At 45.4% G+C, this 23,372-nt stretch overlaps 1 protein-coding gene across 3 annotated transcripts in view; it reads left to right on the top strand.

Moving 5' to 3' along the window:
* Nucleotides 1-23,372, top strand: part of KLHL3 (kelch like family member 3) — a 125,656-nt gene that overhangs the window by 40,583 nt on the left and 61,701 nt on the right. Inside the window, exons 1-4 of one of the 3 annotated variants that reach the window (XM_043912847.1) lie at nt 2,022-2,037; nt 5,394-5,473; nt 11,125-11,287; nt 22,610-22,719. In XM_043912847.1, coding sequence (XP_043768782.1) covers nt 11,158-11,287; nt 22,610-22,719 — 240 coding nt within the window. In that variant the 5' untranslated portion in view covers nt 2,022-2,037; nt 5,394-5,473; nt 11,125-11,157. Of the gene's footprint in view, nt 1-1,915; nt 2,038-5,393; nt 5,474-11,124; nt 11,288-22,609; nt 22,720-23,372 lie in introns of those variants that run through there. The other 2 variants (XM_043912846.1, XM_043912848.1) reach the window with 2 other exon arrangements.

The raw sequence follows: 23,372 nt of genomic DNA, 5'->3' as shown, positions 1-23,372 counted from the left end.
GCAATCTTTGATGATCTTTTGCAGTATAATTACCAACTGGACCTTTGCTAGTGAACATCTTCATAGCTGTTTGGAGAGAGGAATTTAACTTTTGATTTCCTTATGTGTGTGTTCTTATTTGTCATGGAGTATATTCAAGAGAGAGATTGTGAAAGCTTGTTTTCTGGGTAGAGGAGAAACTCACCATCTTTTCCTGTTTCCTCTTTGCCTCTTTGTCCTGTCTCAGGGCTCTTTGTGCTGAGGGCATTTTGCTGGCTTCTACCAGCAGTCAGAGAGAAGAGAATAGACTGGGGATCACTGGGCTGCCTGATCAGTGGGAGCCAGCAGGGTTTGGAATAGGTCTCCACACCCCCATCTTTCCTCCCTCTCTGGCGTCATTCATATCTAGAGCTGTGTCAGGATGGGAACTGTGGATTGGTGGAGGAATCACACATAGTCCATGCAGCTTGGAGGTGGGCGTCTGCAGCCCACGTGCTGTACTGTACTGTATTTTCTTGGCTCCAGTGCACAGATTCCACAGACAGAAAACAACCGCCCAGGCTCTGTTTTCACGCTCATGTAAGGACTTCTGAAGCCCCGTTTCTTGCAGTCACGTTGCCCTGCATCTCAGTCTACAAGGACACATCTTGCCTGTCTTTTCCTCCTGAAACCAGCAACGTTTGTTGAATGAGTCTGGCTCCAGACAGAGCCGTGTGTGCTGTATAGAGAGAGCAGGCTGTGGTCAGGGGACTCAGGACTGTGCACTCGTGATGCCTCTGCCGCCCTAGTTCACAGGCCTGTGTTCTCTCTTTCTTGGATGGTTATCAGGGCCTCCCATCTGTTCTCCCTGCCACTGGTCCAGCCTCCACCAATGCGTCCAAAATTTCATTCAAAGACACCCATCTGTTGATGTCATTCCCTCGTTTAAAACCATTCAGTGGTGCTACTCTTAGGATAAAGTCCCAACTCATTTGCATGGTTTACTGGGCTCTGCAAGTCCTGGCTCCTAGCTGTCTCTCCAGCCTCCTTCCTCTCACTGTCACTCCACATACCAGCCATGCTACCCTCTCACTGTTCCCCACATTTATCCTTTTGGCACTTTTCTGTTATTGCACTGATGGTTCCTGCAACCAGCTCATCTTTCCTCACCTTTGCTGCATGTGGAATAGCCAACTCAAATGTGACCTCCTATTAGGAGGCCTTCCAGGATTCCACAAATAGGGTGTGTTGCTCTATCTTCTGCATTCTTTGGATCTAGCATACCACAGTGATTACTAGTGTGGACTCTAGAGTCAGACTCCCAGCTTTCAAGTCTCGCCTGGCCCCTTCCCACATGTGTGACTGTGGGTAAAATGAATTACATTTGCTCCTGTGCCTCAGTTTCTTCATCTGTAATATGGGGTGTTAAGAATAATGCTCTTAAGTCATTGGTTAAAAGAGGCAATAGTTTAAAGTGCTAAGCTCAGTGCTTGGCCATAGTTAGCACTCAATAATTGGTTTTATAAAAAGTTGTTCTACTGGTACTTTGCATATCTCTCATCATCTCATGTAGTTTAATATATCTGCCCTACTAGACCAAGTGCTCCTTGAGGACAGGTTCATATCTTGTTCACTTTCTCTTGCCCCCTGTGTACAAGTTTGCAGGAACTTGGTTGAATGCTTTCTCGTGTATAGATTTGCCTTCAAAATGAAAAGGGGCAATGGACAGAGTTAGGGAATGCTTGAGATTGGGCTTGTGGATGATCCCAGGCCCAAAGTTGATGTGACCTTGATGTCCGCTAGTGTGTCCTCCTCTGTGGCTGAGTGTTCCTTTTCCTGGCTCCAGGAGCACAGATAGTGCTTTTGTTTTGCCAAGACAGGGTAGGAGACCATGTGAAAGTTAAGCACATCCTAGGCACCAAGTTCATGTCCATTTTGTTTTTGTTTTGAACTGTAGGTGACATGTCTGAGAGTAAAGCCAAGAAGATAGAAATCAAGGATGTGGATGGGCAGACCCTGAGTAAGCTGATTGACTATATCTATACGGCTGAGATTGAGGTGACTGAAGAGAACGTCCAGGTAAACTCAGCTCCAGCTAATAGCTCAGTGTATCATATACTCAGCGCCCCACCCCCTGCCCGCATTTATATCATCATTTTGTTTAACCCTCACAACAATTCAGTTGGTAACTGGAGAGGAAACTGAAGCTTCAAAGAGAGTGGGTGACTTGTCCCGAGATACGTGGCCAGGGCGAATGACCCTCATATCCCGCCTGCCTGAACATGGGACCCATGTTTTTAACCACTAGGCCATAATCCCTCGGAATGAGCTTGAGCCCCAGAGCAGAAAGTCTTTAACTCATGCTGGTTCAAACTCTTGGAGCCTGGGTGACCCCCCTTCTCCCCAGTCATCATCTCATCTCAGGGATTTTGAGTATTGGCTTGTGAGGCTGTTCAAAGTTTTTCTTGTGTCAGTGTTAGTCAGTGAAATGCCTCTGAGCCTGTGGAGGTGCCAAGCACCAGCCTTGAGTGTCAGCAGGGGTGCGTGGCTGTGAGGTGGATTGTCTGTGCCTCTGCCTCCTTTTGCCGCCCCGGTCTCTTCCTCAGCCATCTGGAGCCTAGAAAAGAGGAATCAGCAAAGACACTGCTTCACCCAAAGGTGTGCGTCCTCACTGTGGGGTGTGAGACATCGGTGTCATGGCTCCAAAGGTGGGATGGTTGAGGGTGTGGCCCGCGCTGGAAGCCTGTGAACCACCAGGCCAAATGCAGACACAAGATGTGCTATTTCTTATCGTTAGGGATTTTGCTATTAAAGTAACGGAAATTATATAGGATATGAAAGGTTTTTCTCCCTTTTTTTTGTTTTTTTTTTAAAGCAAAATTCTACCTTATTTATTGTGAGAGAGATATATTAAACTCTATGAGATGATGAGAGATGTGCAAAGTACCACGACATATTTCTCTTATTCAGAACACCATGCCCTTTTTAAGATTGAGGTGTTTGGGAGGCCACATTGGTAATTGTGTGTTCGTTCCATCTGGTCAGAATGTTTGAGCGCTTCTCATATGTCAGACACTTCACTGGGCACTGTGTTTATACCAGTGAGCAGAGGTGATTCCATTGTCTCCTTTCATGGAATTTGTGTTCTAGGGTGAAGACAGACACCCTTCTAATAGGCACACATCTAATGTTTATGTATAAATTGTGGTAAGTCCTTTGAAGGAGAGGAACAATTTGAATGAAGTGGGGAATCTAGGACGGGCTCTTTCAGGAGATAAGATTTGAGCTGAGGACTGAAGGATAGGTAGAAGTTAGTTTTGCGTGGTAAAGGGTACCTTGGTAGGGGTGTTAAGGTACAGGCAAACCGAGGGTCTGAGGCACCCTGCATTCGGGCCTGTAGAGCCTGCCCCAGGGTATAGCCCGTGTTTGTCTCTGGCTCTTAGACAGACTTTTGGGTGGTATAGTTTCTACAGTGATCTAGTCTAATCCTTCCTCGCCCTTTAAAACTGAAATTTCTTTTATGCACAGTAAAATGCATAGCCACTCCATTATTTCTGGTCTTTCCCATCCAGAGTGGAGTGGGTGATGCCATGGTTACATACTAGGTCAAGCAGCAGAATTTAAGCAGCTGAATAACTTTTGAGCAGTAACAGCAAGTGCAAAGTAATTTAGTATAAAGTATGTATAGGGCGTGTGTGGAAAAAAATTTTTTTTAAGTGGGTGATAGTTATATGAAATCACCATGTCTTTTAAATTCATTTAGGTGCTTTTGAGACTGACATAAATATTGAGATTTACAAAATGCAGGAGATTATATCCTTTGCAACTTTAATGAAAAATGCTAGATGTCAACCTAAAAAATGTGCAGGGGGTAAATAATTTTTTTAAAATTTTGCATTAGAGATACTATAAACATGAAAGTGATAGAGGAATGTGCAGAAAAGAGTTAACTAGCAAGCCTGCTTACTATCTTCAGAAAGGCTTGCTTACAAGATCAGTCTTCATCCAGAGTCTGGTAACTTGGATTTTCAGAGAGTTCCCTGAAAACTAGAGAGTATCACTCCTCTAGTGATAATGGTAGTAGCTTGCACTGCTTAAACTGTTTGTACAAGCAATATGGTTTATGCCTATCACCTGCTATCCTTATGAGAGTTTGGAATTTCAGTCCATGCTAGGCAGAAGGTGCCTGTGTAACTGACACCTAACACACGTCTTGGCCTCTGAGAGTCAGGCTAGCTTTCCTAGTTGGTAATGTTTTGCACGTGTTGTCACAGTTCATTGCTGGAGGGATTAAGTGCGTTCTGTGTGACTCCATTTGTAGAGGACTCCTGGAAGCTTGTGGCTAGTGTTCTCCAAAATTTGCCCCATGTACCTTTTCCCTTTGCTGATTTTGCTTTGTATCCTTTCAAGGTAATAAATCTTAGCTGTACTCATAGTGAGGAAAACTAGAGCTTCTCTGACACCCCCACTAACATTCTGCCTCAAGGGTCAGTTTTCTCATTTGTAAAACATGATCATAATAGTGCCCTTTCTATTGGGTGGTCATGAGTTAGACTGTCTGCCTTTAAATCCCTGCTCCACTGTTTTCCAGCTGTGACACCCCAAGCAAGTTACTTAACCTCTCTGTGCCTCAATGTTCTTGTCTGTCTCATGGGCATAATAATAGTGCTTAACCTCCTAGGGTTGCGTGAGCTTTAAATGAATTGCTAAAGGTAAAGCACTTAGAGGAGTGTGCCCCTGTGTCAGCAGACAGGGTGGGCACAGAGAGCACTGTGAACACAGAAGCGTTTTCACCAAGGAGCACATGTCTGAAGGTGGAGACAGGTGGCCAGGCAAATGGGTGCCCTCCATTGTGGTAGGGGCCAGAGTGGAGGTACCCAGGAAGCAGAGAGTATTCACCACCACCTTGATGAGGGTGGTCAGGGCAGACCTCACTGAGGATGCATGGTGTGTGCTGGGTGTTGAAGGAAAGTCTTGGAGGTCAGGCCTGCCTCCTCTTCCACCTGTCTGTGACCCCGCTGGCCTGTGAGCCCCTGGAGGGGCCTGCTGTGTTCAGTATTATCTGGGAGTCAGGAGGGGGCTGCGTGTGCAGAGACTCCCCTGGGAAGCACAATGTGGAATAAAACTCTGCAATTTGGAATCAGTCATATATGTGAACTATTTCCCTTTTTTCCCTTAACTTTATGGTTTGGTCAGGAATGACCTTGGGGGAAAACCAAAACTGGTTAAGAGAAAGTTTTAGATCAAAATGTGGCTGCTTCCTCCTGCTGTGATATATCTATCTGCTGAGAGTTGCTCACAAGCTGTCTATGAAGACTATGTGTGAGGATTCATTGCACTGAGGAGGTGTACGCGGAGGTTCCTGGGAAAACAAGGGTTAGAGACTTGGGGCTTGGTTAAATGGCTGGGAGATTATGCCCTGCTTCTCTTTCCAGCCACACATACCTTGGAGAGACTGAACTGCCCTTCTACAGTGGAGGCAACAATTCGTAACTGATTCTGATTGATACTCACTGTAAGCAAAGCACGTGTGTGATCACTTCACATGCATTATTTTGTTTAATTATTGTAACCACTACTGGAAGGTTCTACTATGATTCTTTTCTTACAGTTGAAGGGACTGATGCTGCAAGGGGTTAAGTGGGCATTACCCAAGATCACACAGGTAGTTAGTGGGGGAGTTGGGGTTTGAATTCAGCTCTCTCTAACTTGCTGTGCCCAGTTGATGTGGTCAACTCGAATTTCTTGTGAAGTGGATGATCAGAATCTTGACTTCAGCTTGTATTAATGAATAATAAAAACCAGTGTAACTAAGGACTCCCTGTGCACCAAACACTGTGTTAGTTGCTTTAAATGTATTATTTCATTTGAGTCCAATGACAAGCCTTTAAGGCGGTACTATTACTATCTTCATTTTACTGTTGAGGAGTCAGAGGCAGAGGGAGGTTACGTAATTTGCCTTTAGTCACATGGCTGGTGAGTGGAGAAGTCAAAATTCTAAGTGACGCTATACTTCCATTAAATTTTCTTTTCTAAATATTCTAAGTGACACATTTAATCACAGGGTAGTCCTGCTAACTCTCCTGTACACCCCTGCCCCCTTCTTCTTTCTCTCAGTAAATGTTTGTTTAGCACCGTTTCTGTGCCAGGACTCAGGCCTGCTGCTGGCAGAGGCAGGACTTGCTGTGTGTTGGGGGCAGGGGCAGCCTTGTCACCTGGGCCTCTGACTGGCACCCTCCCTCCGTGCGTGGCCCTGCTTCTCTGAAATTCCAGGAGTAGGTGCTTTCTGAGGCAGGGCATTTCCTTTTGTTTTTGTTAAAGGAAACAAACTCTGTGACAGGATATCCTCTGCTGGGTTTTCATGTTATCCGAGGGAGAGAAAAAACAACAACAGGGCCTGTGCATGAAAAATGGAGGGGAAGCCATTTGCAAGCTGGAGGGGAACCTGTAAACTCTTTGCCGAGGGTCATGCCAGGGCCTGTTTTCCCAGAACCAAAATGCTGAGACGGCGAGAGGCAAGCTGAAAGCTTTTAACCCAGGGTCATTTTCCCTTCCTGCTGTGGTTCCAGCCAACTGCTCCTTCTCAGTCTCAGCCTCCTTCCAGGGGCCAAGCCACACAGCCCTAGCAGTTCCACCAGGACAGTCTTGCTTCCAAGTTGAGGACCTGCGCTTGGCCTCTTGTTCCTAATCTTATTACTGCTACCGCTTGAGGGAGCCGAGCTGCAGGCAAGATAAGAGGAGAGTACATCGTTTTCCAGCCTTGGCTGTAGGAGAGGGAAGTGAAGGCCACCTCCTGGATGTTTTTCGCTCTTTCGTAGCCTCTGAGGATCTGTGTTGCCTCTCCTTGTGTGCAGTCCCCAGAGCCCCTTTGGACCAGGCCCCTATTTATCCCTGAGACTCAGCAATTGAGCAGTGATACAGCCTCCAAACTTTCCCCCTCAGCATCCTGACTCCCTTGGCTCTTCTTCACGCCTTCCTGTGTGAAGCAAGCAGTGGGAAGAAAAGAGCCTTTGACTCACAGCAGATCACAGCATAAAATCAAAGAGAGGGAAGGGGCAATTAGAGAAAGCACCAGCCCCGCTCATTTTGGGATGTCAGATTGGGAACACTTTAGGGCAGGAGTGGACCCAAGCAGGATGGGGGAAGGTCTGAAAGTTTTTGTCTGCCACGTGGGTTTTGTGAACAGTGAGGAAGCTGAAAGCTGTGTGGGTAGCTGTATCCAAGGAGGTTTTAAAAACTGAAAGTATAATCTAAGGAGTGTGTTCAGGAAATATTTATTATTTCATTACTTTGGGTAGTTGTCATGAGGTTGAAAATTTTAGCACCAAACTGTGCAACTGACTTTGTGGTAAAGAAGAGGGCAAGGGAGAGGGTGTGTGTGTCCCTGGCATGACAGCATTTTGGCTTGGCTGGGATGCAATCTGGGGGGTGGGGATTGGACTCTCAGAAATTCCTTCTCCGTGGCACTAGAGGGCTGCTGTCCATTGCATCCTCTAATCACATCTGACCCTTGGGGGCTCCTACACCCGAGTAGGGTGTGTGCTGGACAGCATTGGCTTACTCCTCCCCACCAGCGCTTCTCAGTCTACCTGGGTACAAGTTCCTTGTTCCCGGGGTGAACAACTGTCCCAGTCTGTCCAGAATTGAGGGCTCTCCTGGGACACAGGACTTTGAGTGCTAGAACTGGCAAGGTCTCAGCAAACCAGGATGGTCAGTCAACTCGTGGCCTGGCTTTAGGGTTTGTAGCTGGTGCTGGTTTAGGGCACGTGTTATGGAGGTCATTTGGGGAGTTTGGAACACAGCTTTCCTTTCCTGGTATGTATTCAGCAAGAATGGTTAATGGTTCTCCACTTTACTAGCAGGCCAAGACTAATCTGGTCCTGGAATCTGTTTGGCTAGGCTGAGCAAGCGCATAGGTTAATTGAGTTCCCCAGTTTATAGCTGCTTTGTGGGAATGGAGCTTAGGTGGTCAGATTTGGAGCCTGACTGTGTTCACTTACCGTCTCAAACTCTCCAGCGGGTGATCTTATCTTTTTCCTTCTCTGGAATGAATCAGTGGTTCAGAAATTACCAAGAATGTGATGGTAATATACAGTTGTCTTGCTGGTAGAAGAGAGAGGGGAGAGGAAGGAGAGAGGGGAGAGGAAGGAGAGAGATGTTTTCTAGAACTCAGCTGTCATGAGGGAGAGGTATAATCTTGCAGGCAGGATGAACTTCCCTTTGAGAGCAGGCACTTAGCTCTGGAGCAGGACCACTGATAGTAGAGGCTCTTGGTGGCGTCTCTGTGTGGGCAGGAATGAGGAAGGGGGCCAACCACCCCAACTTTTGCACTGAAAGTCCTGTGTCCTGGGATGTCTTTCGATCCTGGGCAAACCTGAATGGCTGGTTACTCTAGTGATGAGACAAGGCCCAAGAATGGGGCAGTAGGGCAGAGTTTTTAGCCTTAGCCCATGGTGGTGAAGAGAACTAGAGATGAGGTTCAGAGCTGTTTTGGGGGACAGTTAGTCTCTAAAATTTAAATCACTCAAAAAAAAAAAAAAAGACTTTTATAGTGCTCTTAGTCAAGAAATCAAATGCATCTGCAGCCCGTGTATGTCTTCCTGGGCAAGCCTGGGTGGATGCAAACAGCTGGGGTCTGGCTGGCCCAGACACTCTCCCTGAGAGCCAGGGGAACAGCTGAGAGCAAGGACTCAGAACATGGGGTTGTTTTGGGGTGAAATGGATGCTGGGGGCCCCAAGCAATGCAGTCTGAAGCCAAACTATTCACAGCTATCTGTTTTGTTTTGTTTTTTTCCTTAAGTCACTCTCAGACGGTCTGTGCCAGAGTAGGGGAGAGAAGGGGAAAGCAAAGCTGGGTTGAGGAGGACTTTGCTGACTACCCTGGTTTTTTGATCTGAGGGCCGGCTTCGGGAGCTGTGGCAAAGTCCAAAGGAACTCGACCAGGGTTGACGGTCTGAGCACCCAACTGGCCTATTCAAGCTAGTCTTCCCTGAATTTTAGGAAAAACACATGCACACACACTTGATCAGGAACTTGTTTCTGTCTCCCAGGGTACAGTATAAATACTCATGTGTCTCATGACCTTTTAAAAGGAACCTTAGCTCTCCTTTTGCTGAGAACCTACCTCAAGATGTTCTTTGCTATTTATCTGTTGAGTGGGAGAGTAGAGTGTGTGTGTTTGGGTCCTGATGGATTTGGGGATGATGCCCTCATTCCAGTAGATGCTAGAACAAGATCAGGGGTCTGACTTCTGCTGAATCTTATAGGCTGGCACATATGTGCTCAGTAATTAAATGGTGAATGAGTGTGTTAGCTATTCAGTAAATATCTTTCTGAGTAAAGATATTACCTAAAGGCTATAGGGCAGTGTTCTCAACTTGACTATACATTACAAGCACCTAGGGAACTTTAGCAGTATCTCACTGTCCAGGCTACACCCCATTCCTATTGAGTTGGATCTTTGGGGGTGAGACCCAGGCATCAGTATTTTAAAAATTCCCCAGGGGATTCTAATATATAGCCATGTAGGAAATCAGTCTTTCTTAGCTTGGGCTGTTATAACAAAATACCACAGAGTGGATGGCTTATGCAACAGAAACTAATTTTCTCACAGTGTTGTAAGTGCTAGATCTGGGTTCCAACTGATTGAGTTTCTTGTGAGGGCTAGCTTACCAGTTTGCAGAAGGCCACCTTCTCCTTGTGTCCTTGCATGGTAGAGAGAGAGAACTCTGCTATTTATTTTTCTTCTTATAAGGGCCTTAGCCTAACCGTGAACTTCTAGATGTTCAAGCTGAATTTAGAAAGGGCAGAGGAACCAGAGATCAAATTGCCAACATTCGTTGGATCATCGAAAAGGCAAGAGCGTTCCAGAAAAACATCTACTTCTGCTTTATTGACTATGCCATAGCCTTTGACTGTGTGGATCACAACAAACTGTGGAAAATTCTTCAAGAGATGGGAATACCAGACCACCTGACCTGCCTCTTGAGAAATCTGTATGCAGGTCAGGAAGCAACAGTTAGAACTGGACATTGAACAGCAGAGTGGTTCTATATTGGGAAAGGAGTACGTCAAGGCTGTATACTGTCACCCTGCTTGTTTAACTTATATCCAGAGTACATCATGAGAAATGCTGGACTGGAGGAAGCACAAGCTAGAATCAAGATTGCCGGGAGAAATATCAATACCCTCAGATATGCAGATGACACCACCCTTATGGCAGAAAGCAAAGAACTAAAGAGCCTTTTGATAAAAGTGAAAGAGGAGAGTGAAAAAGTTGGCTTAAAGCTCAACATTCAGAAAACTAAGATCATGGTAGCTGGTCCCATCACTTCATGGCAAATAGATGGGGAAATAGTGAGAGACTTTATTTTTGGGGGCTCCAGAATTACTGCAGATGGTGACTGCAGCCATGAAATTAAAAGACGCATACTCCTTGGAAAAAAAGTTATGGCCAACCTAGACAGCATATTAAAAAGCACAGATATTACTTTGCCAACAAAGGTCCATCTAGTCAAAGCTGTGGTTTTTCCAGTAGTCATGTATGGATGTGAGAGTTGGACTATAAAGAAAGTCAAGCACCCAAGAATTGATGCTTTTGAAAACTGTGGTGTTGGAGAAGACTCTTGAGAGTCCCTTGGACTGCAAGGAGTTCCAATCAGTCCATCCTAAAGGAAATCAGTCCTGAATATTCATTGGAAGGACTGATGCTGAAGCTGAACCTCCAATACCTCGGCCACCTGATGCGAAGAATTGACTCGTCGGAAAAGCCCCTGATGCTGGGAAAGACTGAAGGCAGGAGAACGGGGTGACAAAGGATGAGATGGTTGGATGGCATCACCAGTTCAATGGATATGAGCTTGGGCAAACTCTTGGAGATGGTGAGGGACAGGAAAGCCTGGTGTGCTGAAGTCCATGGCGTCATGAAGAGTTGGACACAACTTGGCAACCGAACAACAACAAAGGGTCTATGAAGTGGAGAGTAGTGGAAACTAAGGCTGGGGTTGCCTCAAAGGCCAGGCTGGGAAGTTTGGACTTACTTGGGCAGGCAGTGGAGAGCCATGCAAAGGTCTTGAGGCTGGTCGTGGTCTGATTAGAGCACTGCTTTGGGGAGATGAGACTTTGGTGGTGGGATCCTGCAACTCAGAATGTCACCTTCTCTTCCAGGTGCTGCTCCCAGCCGCCAGCTTGCTACAGCTCATGGATGTTCGTCAGAACTGCTGTGACTTCCTGCAGTCACAGTTGCATCCCACCAATTGCCTGGGCATCCGTGCCTTTGCAGATGTGCATACCTGCACCGACCTGCTGCAGCAGGCCAATGCTTACGCAGGTAATGGGAAACATGTAGCTGCACCTTTCCAAGCCTGTGAATTTAATAACCTGGTCTGTGGTGGACTCCTCAAAGATTATGAGGCTAGTGTGCTCTACTGAGAAACAGTTACGATTTAGTCAAGGAGATAAGACACAGGTGGAAAGATAATTAACAATAGAGGAGTTCAGCTCAGTGCAAGTGGAATATGACTAATTGCCAGATGAAAAGTTCAGACAGTAATTTTCATGAGAGAAGAGGAAGGGGATCTGAGAAGACTTCATGGGGGAAGAATAATTTGAACTAGGTCTTGAAATAATCTTTGTTTAGGAAAATTTCTATTTTGATCAAAGTGTTCTGTGAACACCATTTGAAAAGTCAAATACTGTTGCAAGTCTCATGATGATAAGAGTCTCTTGCTGTTTTTCCACACCAAGTCTTGCTCTCTAGAGCTACTCACTTGCCTCTCTGAAAGAATTAAAATACAGGTGCTGATTCAGCCAAAAGTTGCTTTGTCTGATATTTACCTCTCTTTTTGTAAATAAAATGTTATGCGACTGGTTTCGGGTTTATTAGTTTTCAATGTTGTCTGTTGACTTCTCACAGAAGAATAACTGCGCTTTCATAGACGTCCCCTCATATACAGTCACTGTTCCCCTTTCTTTATTCTTCTAATATCATTTCTATAGCTGAGCTAAGTTATAATTGGTTTTTTATCAGAAAACTTTTGTTTTAATCAGTAAGGCAGTGAATAGATGCTTTTTATTTTACACAGTATTATGATCACTAACTCTTACAAGGGAGGTACACTGAACAGTCTTCTCAGTACATCAGATAACCTGTTAAGTCCATTTTATTTTTCTTGAAGACATTCTCCTCACTAGAGCTTGTCACCCTGTGATTTTTATAGGGAGTAGTGATTTGAGGATGAAGGTCATGAGTGACCTAGAAAACAGGTCTGGTCATATGAATTGATAGATCTCATGGCCACCTCCTTCCCTTGCAGTAAAACCTCTCATTCTTCCCCTGCCCAAATGCTGGCAAGGCTTCTGTCTGTTCTGTCTCCTATCCAGGAAGCAATGTCTGGGAGTTAACTGAGGGCCTGCTAGCTGCTCACACGTCAGCTCCCTGCACTGTGTTAGCCCCTTGATCCACAAGTCAACAAGCATTTCTTCTGTTTTTCAGCATCCTCTTTTTGCTCTGATCAAGACCCCAGGAGCCTACATAGACTCTCACTTCTTTTTTTTTTTTTTTAATTTTTTTATTAGTTGGAGGCTAATTACTTCACAACATTTCAGTGGGTTTTGTCATACATTGATATGAATCAGCCATAGATTTACACTTATTCCCCATCCCGAGACTCTCACTTCTTAAGGTCTGTTTCTGAGGACACAAATGGGACCAGACATTAGGATGTCAATGATGATGATTTTTGTGAAGGACATTCCCCAGTCTGCCTAATTCTGAATTCCTCTGACTCTTTCTGACCCTAATCCTTGACTCTCCTGTTTCTCTGCTGTCCCTCCTGTGCCTGTATTACCTGGCATAATATCCTACCTCGTTTCTGTTCTCAGGGAGTGGTCACTAGTCCAGCCTTCTCTAGTCTAGCCTCTTTCTTGAGGGATGTGCACAGACTTTGCTTGAGCAGAAGCTGAAGGCTTAACTAAGGCCCAGATCAGTGTGTGGACATCTGCTGGTGCAGGGGTGAAGGGAGAATGCTTAGATGCCAGGAGGTCTCTGTCTCCCCTCCCCAGTCCTCTCTGTAGAGTGTGCATGCTTGCATCCATACGCAGCACGTATCACACCCTTTCGTAGTTGGCTCATGAGGTCATCAGAGGTTTGGGCTGTGTATTGAACTCCCATGTTTAACAAAGGCTCCTAGGTCTTGTGGCCTGGCTTTCCTCCACTTTGAGAATCTCTGTTTTCTCCCTTGCCCTTCTCCCTGTCTGATGGTGAGACTCACCTGTGGGAGAGTGGGGAGGATGCAGTTGGGAGCACCTTGCGGTTTTGGTGCTCCCTGACCCTGATGTGGGCACGGTGATGTGGTTCCGCAGCATTTGGGTGTGTGCGCTACGTGTGTGTGTGCAGTGTCATGGTGGATGGCTCTCAGCTAGTGTTTACTGAGCTCTCACTTTGGGTCACATCCTAGACTAAGCATTTTATGTTCATTTAAAGCATACAGTAGCTGAGGAAAGTAAAGCGCAGAGGGGTGAAGTCATTTGTTGGGGTTAGTTAGAAGAGACAGAGACAGGATTCAAACCCAGACAGTGTTTACTCCAGAGCTATGTTTATAACTACTCCGTTCTGTGGCTTCCAGGCCCAGCTTGGACATAGGGTGGCCCTGTGAATCAGAAACTGTGGAGTGTTGGTGGCTAGAGCTGGCATTTTCCATCAGAAGTGTGAACCTCAAAGTCTGTGCCATGCAGTTACCAGATTCTAACAACCAGACGTTGTAGACAGATGGCCAGCTGTCTCTGCTAGATGCGGGGTGTTCAGTCATCTTGGGGTGGGAAAGTGAGGCGTGGATGTCTTCTCTTCCCTGTTGGGAGGCTGACCCTCATGGCATGCGTGAGCCCTCCTCCTTCTCTGGCTCGGTCAGTGTGACTGCAGGCTGAGAGCCTCCTCCCTGTTGTGCAGGCCTTCTGGGGAACCTGGGACCAGCTTCGGGATAGCTTTCTTTGTAGCCCTCAGCTGTGTGCAACCGAGAAGATAAAAATCATATTTTTAAGGTGGTGTGATAATATAGAGGTTGTTAGACTATGATGAAGAGACGTTAGAAGAAACAGTGTTAAGACTTCACCCTGTGTGGTATATAGAGAAGTAAAAAAATGGTTAATCTGCGCTTACTCTATCGCACTCAGCCACTGCTGTGGGCCTGCTTTGTGTCTTTGGTCTTGCACCCTCCGAATTTAGATGGAACCTGGCGGCTCTGCTATTGCTGCCTCCTGAGACAGAGCTGCTGTCTCGCCCATTTAAGTGTGGACGTGTGGGTACTGATCAGAATCACACACACAGAGGGCAGTGTCGGCCCCGCGTGGTCACAGGCTTCCATGGCCCCACACCTCAAGTTAGGAGGTTTCTGAGCCCACGGACTACAAGGAGACCCTCCAGATCAGAACTGGGGATCACACCAGCCAACACTTTGGAGCTGAGTGACCCTAAGCCTGTTTTCTTCTCTCTCTGACGGGAGGTTGCTCCTCCTGCTTTGTTTTCAGGATGGTTTAGGGGATTGGGGTCAGTGTGGGAGGGACAGGTAGGAGTGCCTCCTGCAGAAGTAGGTGCCATCATAGGGCCGTGCCCTGGATCCTCCCTGTGTTCATGCCGTCTGTGGCAAGAGAGCCTCAGAGCCCCACGGGACCTGGTGGAGAGACGGAACTCCTTGGGTCAACACCACGACCCCTGCTGCAGACTGCATGCAATTTGCAGGAGAAGGGCCGTTTCTGGAGCTTCTGATGGTGGGTCCTCTGTATACATACACACAGCTGGGTATGTGTGCCTTCCCCTCCTTCCCTATCTCTGGCCAGCTGGCCTCTGCCTTCACCTGTCCACAACCCCAAACTGCCTCTGAATTCTGTTCATGCTCCTTCTCTAAGATGAACTTTCTGTTCTTATTATTGTTGCTATCTTAATACACAGCCATCTGTGATTATTGCAGGAAAGGCTCCACAATCCTACCCGGAGGGAGTCACAGGCAGCACGCTAGTATACAGCTTCCCCCTTCTCTCATTCCACATATATATTTTCCAGCCAAAAAAATCTTAGCAGTATATTCTGAACATCTTTCCATGTTAGCAGACATATTTCTATACCATTATTTTTAAAACTTTAGAGAATGTATTCAATAAGAGCAACTTGTATCCATGATAAAAATTTCAAACAAGACCAAAGGTATGAAATACACAGTTGATCTCTCAGGTCCTCTTAAGGAAGCAGGGGACCCTCTTGGATATCCCTACAAGATATGTATATATTACACTTTTTAACTTACACAAATAGAAGACTTTTGTACTCATTATACTTTTTTTTTTTTTAACTTAGTGCAATATCTTGAAGTTCTTTCCAGACTCTTGTGTATGGCTATTCTTACTCTTTTTGTCTGCTGCATCATAGGGATGAACTACAATGAACTATAATTTAGTTAACCAGTCCTCTCTTAATGAACGTTAATGTTACCAGTTTTTTTTTTTTTCCTTTCCTTTTACATCAAATGCTTCAACAGGAATTCTTGTATGTAACATTTTGGAGTATACTTGCTGGTATGTAAGTAACCATGAAATTGTGCTTGTAGGGTGCCATCTTAGTGTATAGCACAAAGTAGCTCGTAGAGAGTATGCATTAAAAGATACTGCCGAATTGCTGTCTAGAAAGAGTAACCTATTTTTAAGGTTGACGACTGCCTTCTGATAAGCCTTCAGCCCCCTGGCGAAGGACACAGCGTGATTCTGGGGGCTGGAGCACCAGCTCTTTCCACCTAGTTGCCTGGTTGATTTCCTGTTTGCAGTGGGCCTGTCTCTTCTTCCTGTGGCAGTCCCTTCCCCAGGGGGAAACAGTCCAGTTTCCCCCTTAGGGTTATGCCCCCACATTTTTGCTGTGATATGTGTTATGCTGGGCTGGGGAAGTGTGAGTCCCATAGTTCAAAGCTGACTGGGCTGGGGAAGACCCTTGTCTCCAGCTGCTGGCGTCATAGTTCTCCTGAGTACCGGGTAATTGGGAAAAGGACCCTCATATTTTGCATAGCCTGTTTCTTATATCTCACTGTTATTGTTTCCAGGGACTGCTTAATCTTTAACTTCAGAGGCATGGGCCCAGGTTTGTGGGGATTTTGTTGTTTGGTAATTGGATGACCATGCCTGGGCCATCAGCAGAGCTAGTTGAGAGGGATGTTAATGGGACCCTATTAATGAAATGGCAATTAAAATTCTTTGAACAATGTGTTTACATCAGCCTGCCAAAGCTGAGCTGAAACCACCCAGCCATGGGATGGAAAAACCATTGAATTTCACATGTTTGTGGAGAGAAATGGCCTTTTTTCGATTGATTGAGTTATTTAAGACCATGGAATGAAGTAATTAAACTAAGGACAGCAAAAAACTTTGACAAAGCATTTGAAAAAACACAACCCTCTGACTTAGTGAGGGTTATCTGGTGAAATTGCTGCCTCCAGCTTGGCATCATAAGATAATAATGATGGTGATAGTCACAGTGGAAGCTTCTGCCATTTCTGAATACTTGTGAGGTACCAGGCAAGGTACTACACACTTCAAAACTGTGAGAGGTAGTTATTACTTTCCTAACTTATAGATGAAGAAACGGAAACCTTGGAGAAGTTTAGTAACTTGCTCCAGATCACATAGTTTGTGAGTGGCAATGCCAAGATTCACGAAGAGGCTGCCTGACTCCAGGGCCTGTGCTCTGAGCCCACTGTTTATTTTCACAACTCCCCAGGCCAGTTCAGTCTCTCTGCCCGTGGCCGCTGCCTCACTTCTGCCTCCTCTTGATTTTCTGCTTCTACCTTGGAGGTGGCAAATGAAGCATTCGTGTGGATGCAGGTAGTTTTTATTGTTAGTTGTTCTCCTTTTGGGGGTTTGAGGAGACTTCCCTGTTCCTTCCATTTTCTGGAGAACAGGGAACTCTGTTGTTGAATCAGCAGCACTGATAACTGGGCAGTTCTGATACAGCCCTTTGCTCTGTGTGTGTGATAGCAAGGGGAGGCACAGTACATACACTTCTGGAACTAAGTCAGCTTGGCAATAGAGCTCTCATCCCACCATCCCAGGGAGAATGGAGGCAGTGAGATTTAGAGTCCAAGGGCTGGTGGTTGTGACCCTTGTGGGAAGTAGTTAGGTTATTCTGTTACTCTCTGTGGGAGCTGAGCCTTCTCCCTGGAGCAAGGAAACTATGGGCCCTGAAAACCAAATACTGATCAAGAAAGCTTACCTCTGCACTCCAAAAATAGAGTAATAGGAAGGAAGGGAAGGGGAGAGAGATTTAAAGTAGCTCTGTTTTTTTTTTAAAACCCTACTAAAATGTTTTGATTCTGTTTGTGTGTCTACCTTTCATTAGCTGGTCCTGGAGCCTGATAAGTGGTTCCATTCAGAGGCACTCACTCATACCTGTTTGCTGGGGCCACTGGCCCTGGAATAACTGCAAGTCAAAGAAGTCATAGATGAGTTATCACTTCCATTTGTTCTGGGCTTGTAGTTTAGATAAACCTGATCAAAGCTTTAGGTTTATTTCACACCATCAGGAGGGAGGAATGGACTTGGGACTTGCTTGAGAGGTTGCCTGAGGCCTAGGAAGTCTTGAAGAAGCATGGGAAGGGAAGCATGGTAATTTCAGAGCTCGATATCTGTAGATGCTGAGGAGTCACATTTAAGCAAAACAGACTCAAATAAGACAGAGCCTCCCCTCATGGGGATCATAGTCCCAGTATGAGAGAAAGATCTCAGGTGATAAGATGGGTTGATGAGCATTGTGATTTTAATTTCTTATTTTGTGTGACTTTGGGAACACAGAAGAATATCACGTCATCTAGCCTGATAGGTGGGTTAGGGAAAGATTTCTATCCAGGGGTCTGAAATTTGAACCCAGGTCTGATGCCAAAATGTTTGAAATACTACCATCCTAAGATTATTTTTTTTAAAGAAAATATATTTAGATTCATATTTTCTTTCTCTCTCTGCAGTATCCCTAAGGGATTCTTAGGATGTTCTGATGTCTATATCGATTTTACCAAAATGGTCTGCTCAGGACAGGCTTTTATTATTTTGGAAACTAAGATTCTTATCAGAACATTTGGTATTATATATAGATAGCATTGGTTTCAAAACCAGGCTCTACCACTTACTGCCATGTGATACTAAGATCATGACTTAGGCTTTCTGGGCCTCCATTTCTTCATCTGTAAAGTGGAGATATTGATATTCGCTTCAGCTGGGATTTTGGAAGATGTGACATAATATATGTAAAATACCTAGTATGTTAGCCATTTTTAGGAAGAACCCTTAACTTTGTCCAGGCTTGCTTCTTTGAAAAAACCCAGCTATTCCCCCTTTTGTGGGAATGTGCCACCCAGTTTCCTTATCCTTTCAACACTGGGAAGATATATTTGTGTCGCTTGGTGGGGAAAGGATTTACAGTTGTCTGGTGCCCCTCGCCTTCTCCATAATTTCTCATCTAAATAGACAGGAACAGTTCCATTATGTTTCATTAATCAAAACTTGGACTTTTTTTTTTTTTTTTTTTTGCTGGAGAAAAATAAATTATTATTACTTGCAGCAAGTAGGGAGAATACTGGGAATCTTTTCCAAAGCCATGTCTCCAAAACTTACATCTTAGACAGTGTTTGCTACTTGTAGTAAAGCCTGGTTAATTGAAACTCCTAACCAGATACTAATTAACTATCTTTTTGTGTGTGTGTGGTTTGTTTACACTCCTCCCTAAAGGGGAAAAAAATGAGAAGATAAGAAAAGTTTAGGTAAGTTTAGATAAGGTGAAAGTTTATTTTGGAGAATCCCCCTTCAGGGGCTTGCCTGTGATTCAAAGATCCTGTGCCCTTGCACATTCCACCTGTCCCCCAAGATGGAGCCTTGCCTGCCTCTTCAACCTCCCCGGGAGCCTGGCACAGTCCCCCATACTTGGTGGAGGCTCTGTACATATTTGTTAGATGAATGAAGACACAGCCTAGGCTCTAGCTATACTGAGCTGTTGCTGTTTTCCAGATATGCTCTGAATTGGCCTTCTTTTATTGAATGTGGAGTGCCTTTCCTGGCCTGGCCCTGTGGACTTTGGGTTGAAGTTACTGGTGTCTTGTGTTACCCTTTTGTAAGCTAGTTGTCTCTTTGTAGACATCAGCTCTACTTTCTTCCTTTTTGAAGAAACACTGCTTTTGGTACATCACGTATGAACAGTTATTGAGTACTTGCAATGGTTTCAGGAAATGTGAATTATTGTACATATATTTATCTAATGCCCATCACACCTTTATGAGTTAAGTGCTATTATTAGCTCCATTTAACGGATGAGAAAACTGCAGCCTTAGGAAATTCAATACTTATATCACTAGAAAGTTTGTCAAACTCAGTGGAGTTAAAGTAGGATTCTGAGACCTTTGAGTCCACAGCCTCACTGGCAGGTCCTGCAGTCTCAAAGGATGACTGATGCTGTGGAAATGCTTCTATTGGAGAGCAGTGCTGCCCGCAGAACTGGGCTTCGTAATGCAGGTACACGTGCACGTGATATTTCTCCTTCATTTCTAAAGAGTTTCTTATAGATCTCAAAGTAGTCTAATATATGTTATCAGTTTTGAACTTCAAAACAACCTGGAGATCCAGGTCAGGCTTTATGGTCCCATTTTATGATCAATGAAGTCAGAACCTGAAAAGAAGGGACTATAAGAGGTGGAGCTAGGTAAACCCAGGTCTTCTGACTGTTAGCCACAATTAGTCACTACATTCTCCCTTAATACATTAACAGCAAAGCAAAAGAAATGAACAAGTGTTAAAGGCAGAAGCTGATTCTCAAGGTGTGTCTTGCAGGAGCAGAGTGGGTTCTTTCCAGGAAGTGCCTGAGAAGAGCGCTGACCTGAGTCCAGAGTCTTCTGGGCAACTCCTGTTTCCCAGGAAACTGAGTTAGCCAGAGGAGCCTGTTCCTATTTTTTCCTACCCTGTTGTGTCTTGAGTGTTGCTAACAGAAGGGGATCTCCTCTGGGGCTCAGCCCTGTGTCCCAGGCTGAAGGGAGAAGGGAAGGGGTTTCTGGGCCCTTCTTTGTGTCTTGCTCATGCCTTGCAAATCTCCTTGGTCTCTGGGTGTGCCAGCCCTGAGTGAGAGAAGCTCCTGTCCAACACCTCCCTTGTTGTCTCCTCCCCACCAGATGCTGCTTCCTGGGAGGATTTCTGAAGGGATTTCAGTGGGAGGTTCCAGATGGGCAAAGAAGCAGCCAACTTCAGAGAGATGGGACCCAGACTCACATGCTGCGATGCCCCAGAGTGTGAGAGATGGGGAAGTGCGGAGGGCTGACTGCTTTTTGCCTTGCTTTATCTTTGAGTACTTCTTGTTTGTCCACCAAGTCTTCTAGGATATGCATCGTTGCACTTCCACCTTCCTTTTCAAAACCCAAGCTCGTCTCTTGGCTTTCTGAGCTCTGAGGAAGAATTTCTTAAAGCTCAGAATTTTACTTCCTCACCTCCTCTTTCACCTCCTTTTATTCTTTTCCCTCTTCTGAATGTTAGTTTTTTTTTTTTTTTCCTATCAACCAAAGATGAAGGTGGAAAGACCAGGTATGGCTCTGGGACACAGAGATGTTGGTGTTGGCTGGCCTGCCTCCCCTGCTGAACTCAGCCATGGCTAGTCCCCAGGAACTCTCTGCCCTATACTTGTTCAGTTTTTCTCTCTGTAGTTTCTTGTGTGTTGTCAATGCATCTGGCGACTGGTCCAAAGACTTCTTGGGCCAGAAGAGTGTATAAGGAGAATCCTGTTACTTTCCAAGCCTCCAGGCCAAGAATGAATTCTCATCATCCAAAGAAATGGGATGTTCACTTTTATTTAAAAATCTTTAAGAATGAATACTTAAAAAAAATAACTATAGTCTTAAATATTCTGAAAGTTAGATAGTTGAATCTCATACTTAAAATCTACGCTTTAACAAAATATTTTTTTTCTATTGCTGTGTAGAGAAGCAAGACCAACTTCTTATGTTATGACAGTTGCTTCCATCTGTAACGGATCTGACTTTTAACTTTGTGTTGTTATGTACAAACAGCCCTGAGCTTCAGGATGGGCAAGCTTTAATTGTGGCTTCAGTTATGTTATTAAGCTGTGGAGAGCAAGTGGGGAGCCTTTTTTGCCCAGTGAGAGATGGAAAAGATTATTTATAACTCAGACTTTGAGAGTAGAATATTGACATTTAGGGACTCTGGATGAAAGGTATATGGAATTGTTTGGATCTGAAATTCTTTCAACATATAAAGTTCAAAATGATTTTTACAAGAAATGATTTAAGCTTTAAGTTCTTTGGTTTTTAAGAAGTTGATGAGTGTGATTAGCATGCTCCGATGTTCATTTTCCTTGTGCAGCTGTGGCAGAGTTGATGTTTCAGCATGGCCTCCCAGGCATGGAGGCACCCGGAATCTCACTCCAGGGGCCAGCCAGACCAAGTTGGTGGGGGTGTGGGGGGGGGCTTCTGGAATTATGCAAGAAGCTCTCAGGCTAGAGGAGGGACACCACAGAAGAAGGGGAAAGGTCTGGAGGGCAAAGAGCACAGGTGCTTCTGGGGTGATGGTGCAGGGTTGTGAGAACTGAGGAAGGAGCAAGGTCTGGGGCAAATGACAAAGGACGCTGTGACCTCCAGGGCCTCTTGCAGCCGGAGTTGTCAGCCCTTGGCCTGGCTCACCTTGAAGCAGCTTGCAAAACATGTTCTCAATTCCCTTCTCATCAGAGCATGGGATGGAGGGAGACTTGGTTTTTATCTCCATTGTACGCATGAGGATAATGGTGCCACAGGACACAGCTCGTAAATGACACAGCTGGGACTTGAATCTAGACTCCTTCTTTCGGAAGTGCCTGCTTTTTCCCTGGCATCTCACTGTGTCTGTAATAGCAGGATGGTGGCCTGGGAGAATGTCAGGGTCAGAATTGTCCTTGACATTTCCCTCATGTGGCCCTTGGGGCTGTGAGATTTATCTTGTTCTTATTGTCCCAAACTCCCCTCTATATTACAGCCTTGGAAGGCCCGGCTGCTGTGGACCATTCCCAGTGGTGGTCTTGGCAGCTGTGTTGCCGCCATACCCAGACAGAAGCTTAGTTGAGCCTTCTTATGAACCAGAGGTAACAGGCTTGACTTGGGCAGGAAGGGATGAACCCTTCGGCCAAGCTTCTAATGCTGACTTCCTACCAGAACCCCCAGAGACTTTGGCCATGCAGCAGTTCTGACCCACTTTTGTTTGGCTGAGCGGCGGGGGGCACCGTCTGCAGCTCTGCCAGCCTGTGCCTTGAAGGGTAGTGAGCCCAATTAAATAGGCAGGCCCCTGAAAGGCTTCTCTGCAGCGCCATTATTAATCTCATGGAGCAGGGAAAAAATATAACCTCACAACTCTGTGCCCAATTTTCCTCTGTGATGATGTTCAGGACAGAGGGTTACACAGGGGGATGCCTTTGCTGCTGAATTAAAAGGCTGGTTTCCCTCCAGCCAGGATGTCTACCTTTCTCTCTCCCTCCCACCTCCCCCAGAGCTTCCCGGACTCTGCTCTGAATCCCATAGATTGTCATGGCCTTGGTTCATGGATGGGCAGTAGCGTGTTATAACTTGGTTTTCTGAACTTACACTTTTTTTTTTTTTTGGAACAGAGCAGCACTTTCCAGAGGTGATGCTGGGGGAAGAATTTCTTAGCCTAAGTCTGGACCAGGTGTGCAGCTTGATATCCAGTGATAAGCTGACTGTTTCTTCAGAAGAGAAGGTATGGCATGGCGCTCTTTGAAACAGAAGCCTCTCTCATGAGGTGGTTGTGGGAAGGACTTGTGATTCAGTGAGACCTTTTCTCTCTTCCAAATTAAAAAAAAAAAGGTTTATATATTTTTTGCCCCTTAAGAAAAGACTTTCTGGCCCATGATCACTATATATGCTTTATGGACACTTTAAAGAAGGCGTAATGGTGATGATGATGATGGCGACAAAGCTGCTTCCATTTCTCAAACCTTTACAGATTGCCAAGCCCTATGCTAAGTGCTTGTTGTTCTTCAGTTCGTTCAGCCATCACCTCAGCCCTGTGAGGCAGGCATCACTATTGTCCTCACATTACAGATAAGGAAACAGACTCAGAGGCGTTAACTATCTTGTTCAATGTCACTCAGTTGGTCTGCATGTCACTTGATCTTAACCACTGTCCCACATGGCCTCTTGTGAATATCCAGTATTTAAGCCAGAGCCAACTTTTAGGGAACATCTAAGCATGTGTCTGCAATGCGGGAGACCCGGGTTCAATCCCTGGGTTGGGAAGATCCCCTGGAGAAAGAAATGGCAGCCCACTCCAGTAATCTTGCCTGAAAATCCCATGGACGGAGGAGCCTGGTAGGCTGCAGCCCATGGGGTCACTAAGAGTTGGACACGACT

The sequence above is a fragment of the Cervus elaphus genome, chromosome 9 (assembly GCF_910594005.1).
Source record: "Cervus elaphus chromosome 9, mCerEla1.1, whole genome shotgun sequence".
Taxonomy (NCBI): domain Eukaryota; kingdom Metazoa; phylum Chordata; class Mammalia; order Artiodactyla; family Cervidae; genus Cervus; species Cervus elaphus.
Note: the sequence above shows the minus strand (reverse complement) of the source record. Positions and strands in the feature narration are given on the sequence as shown.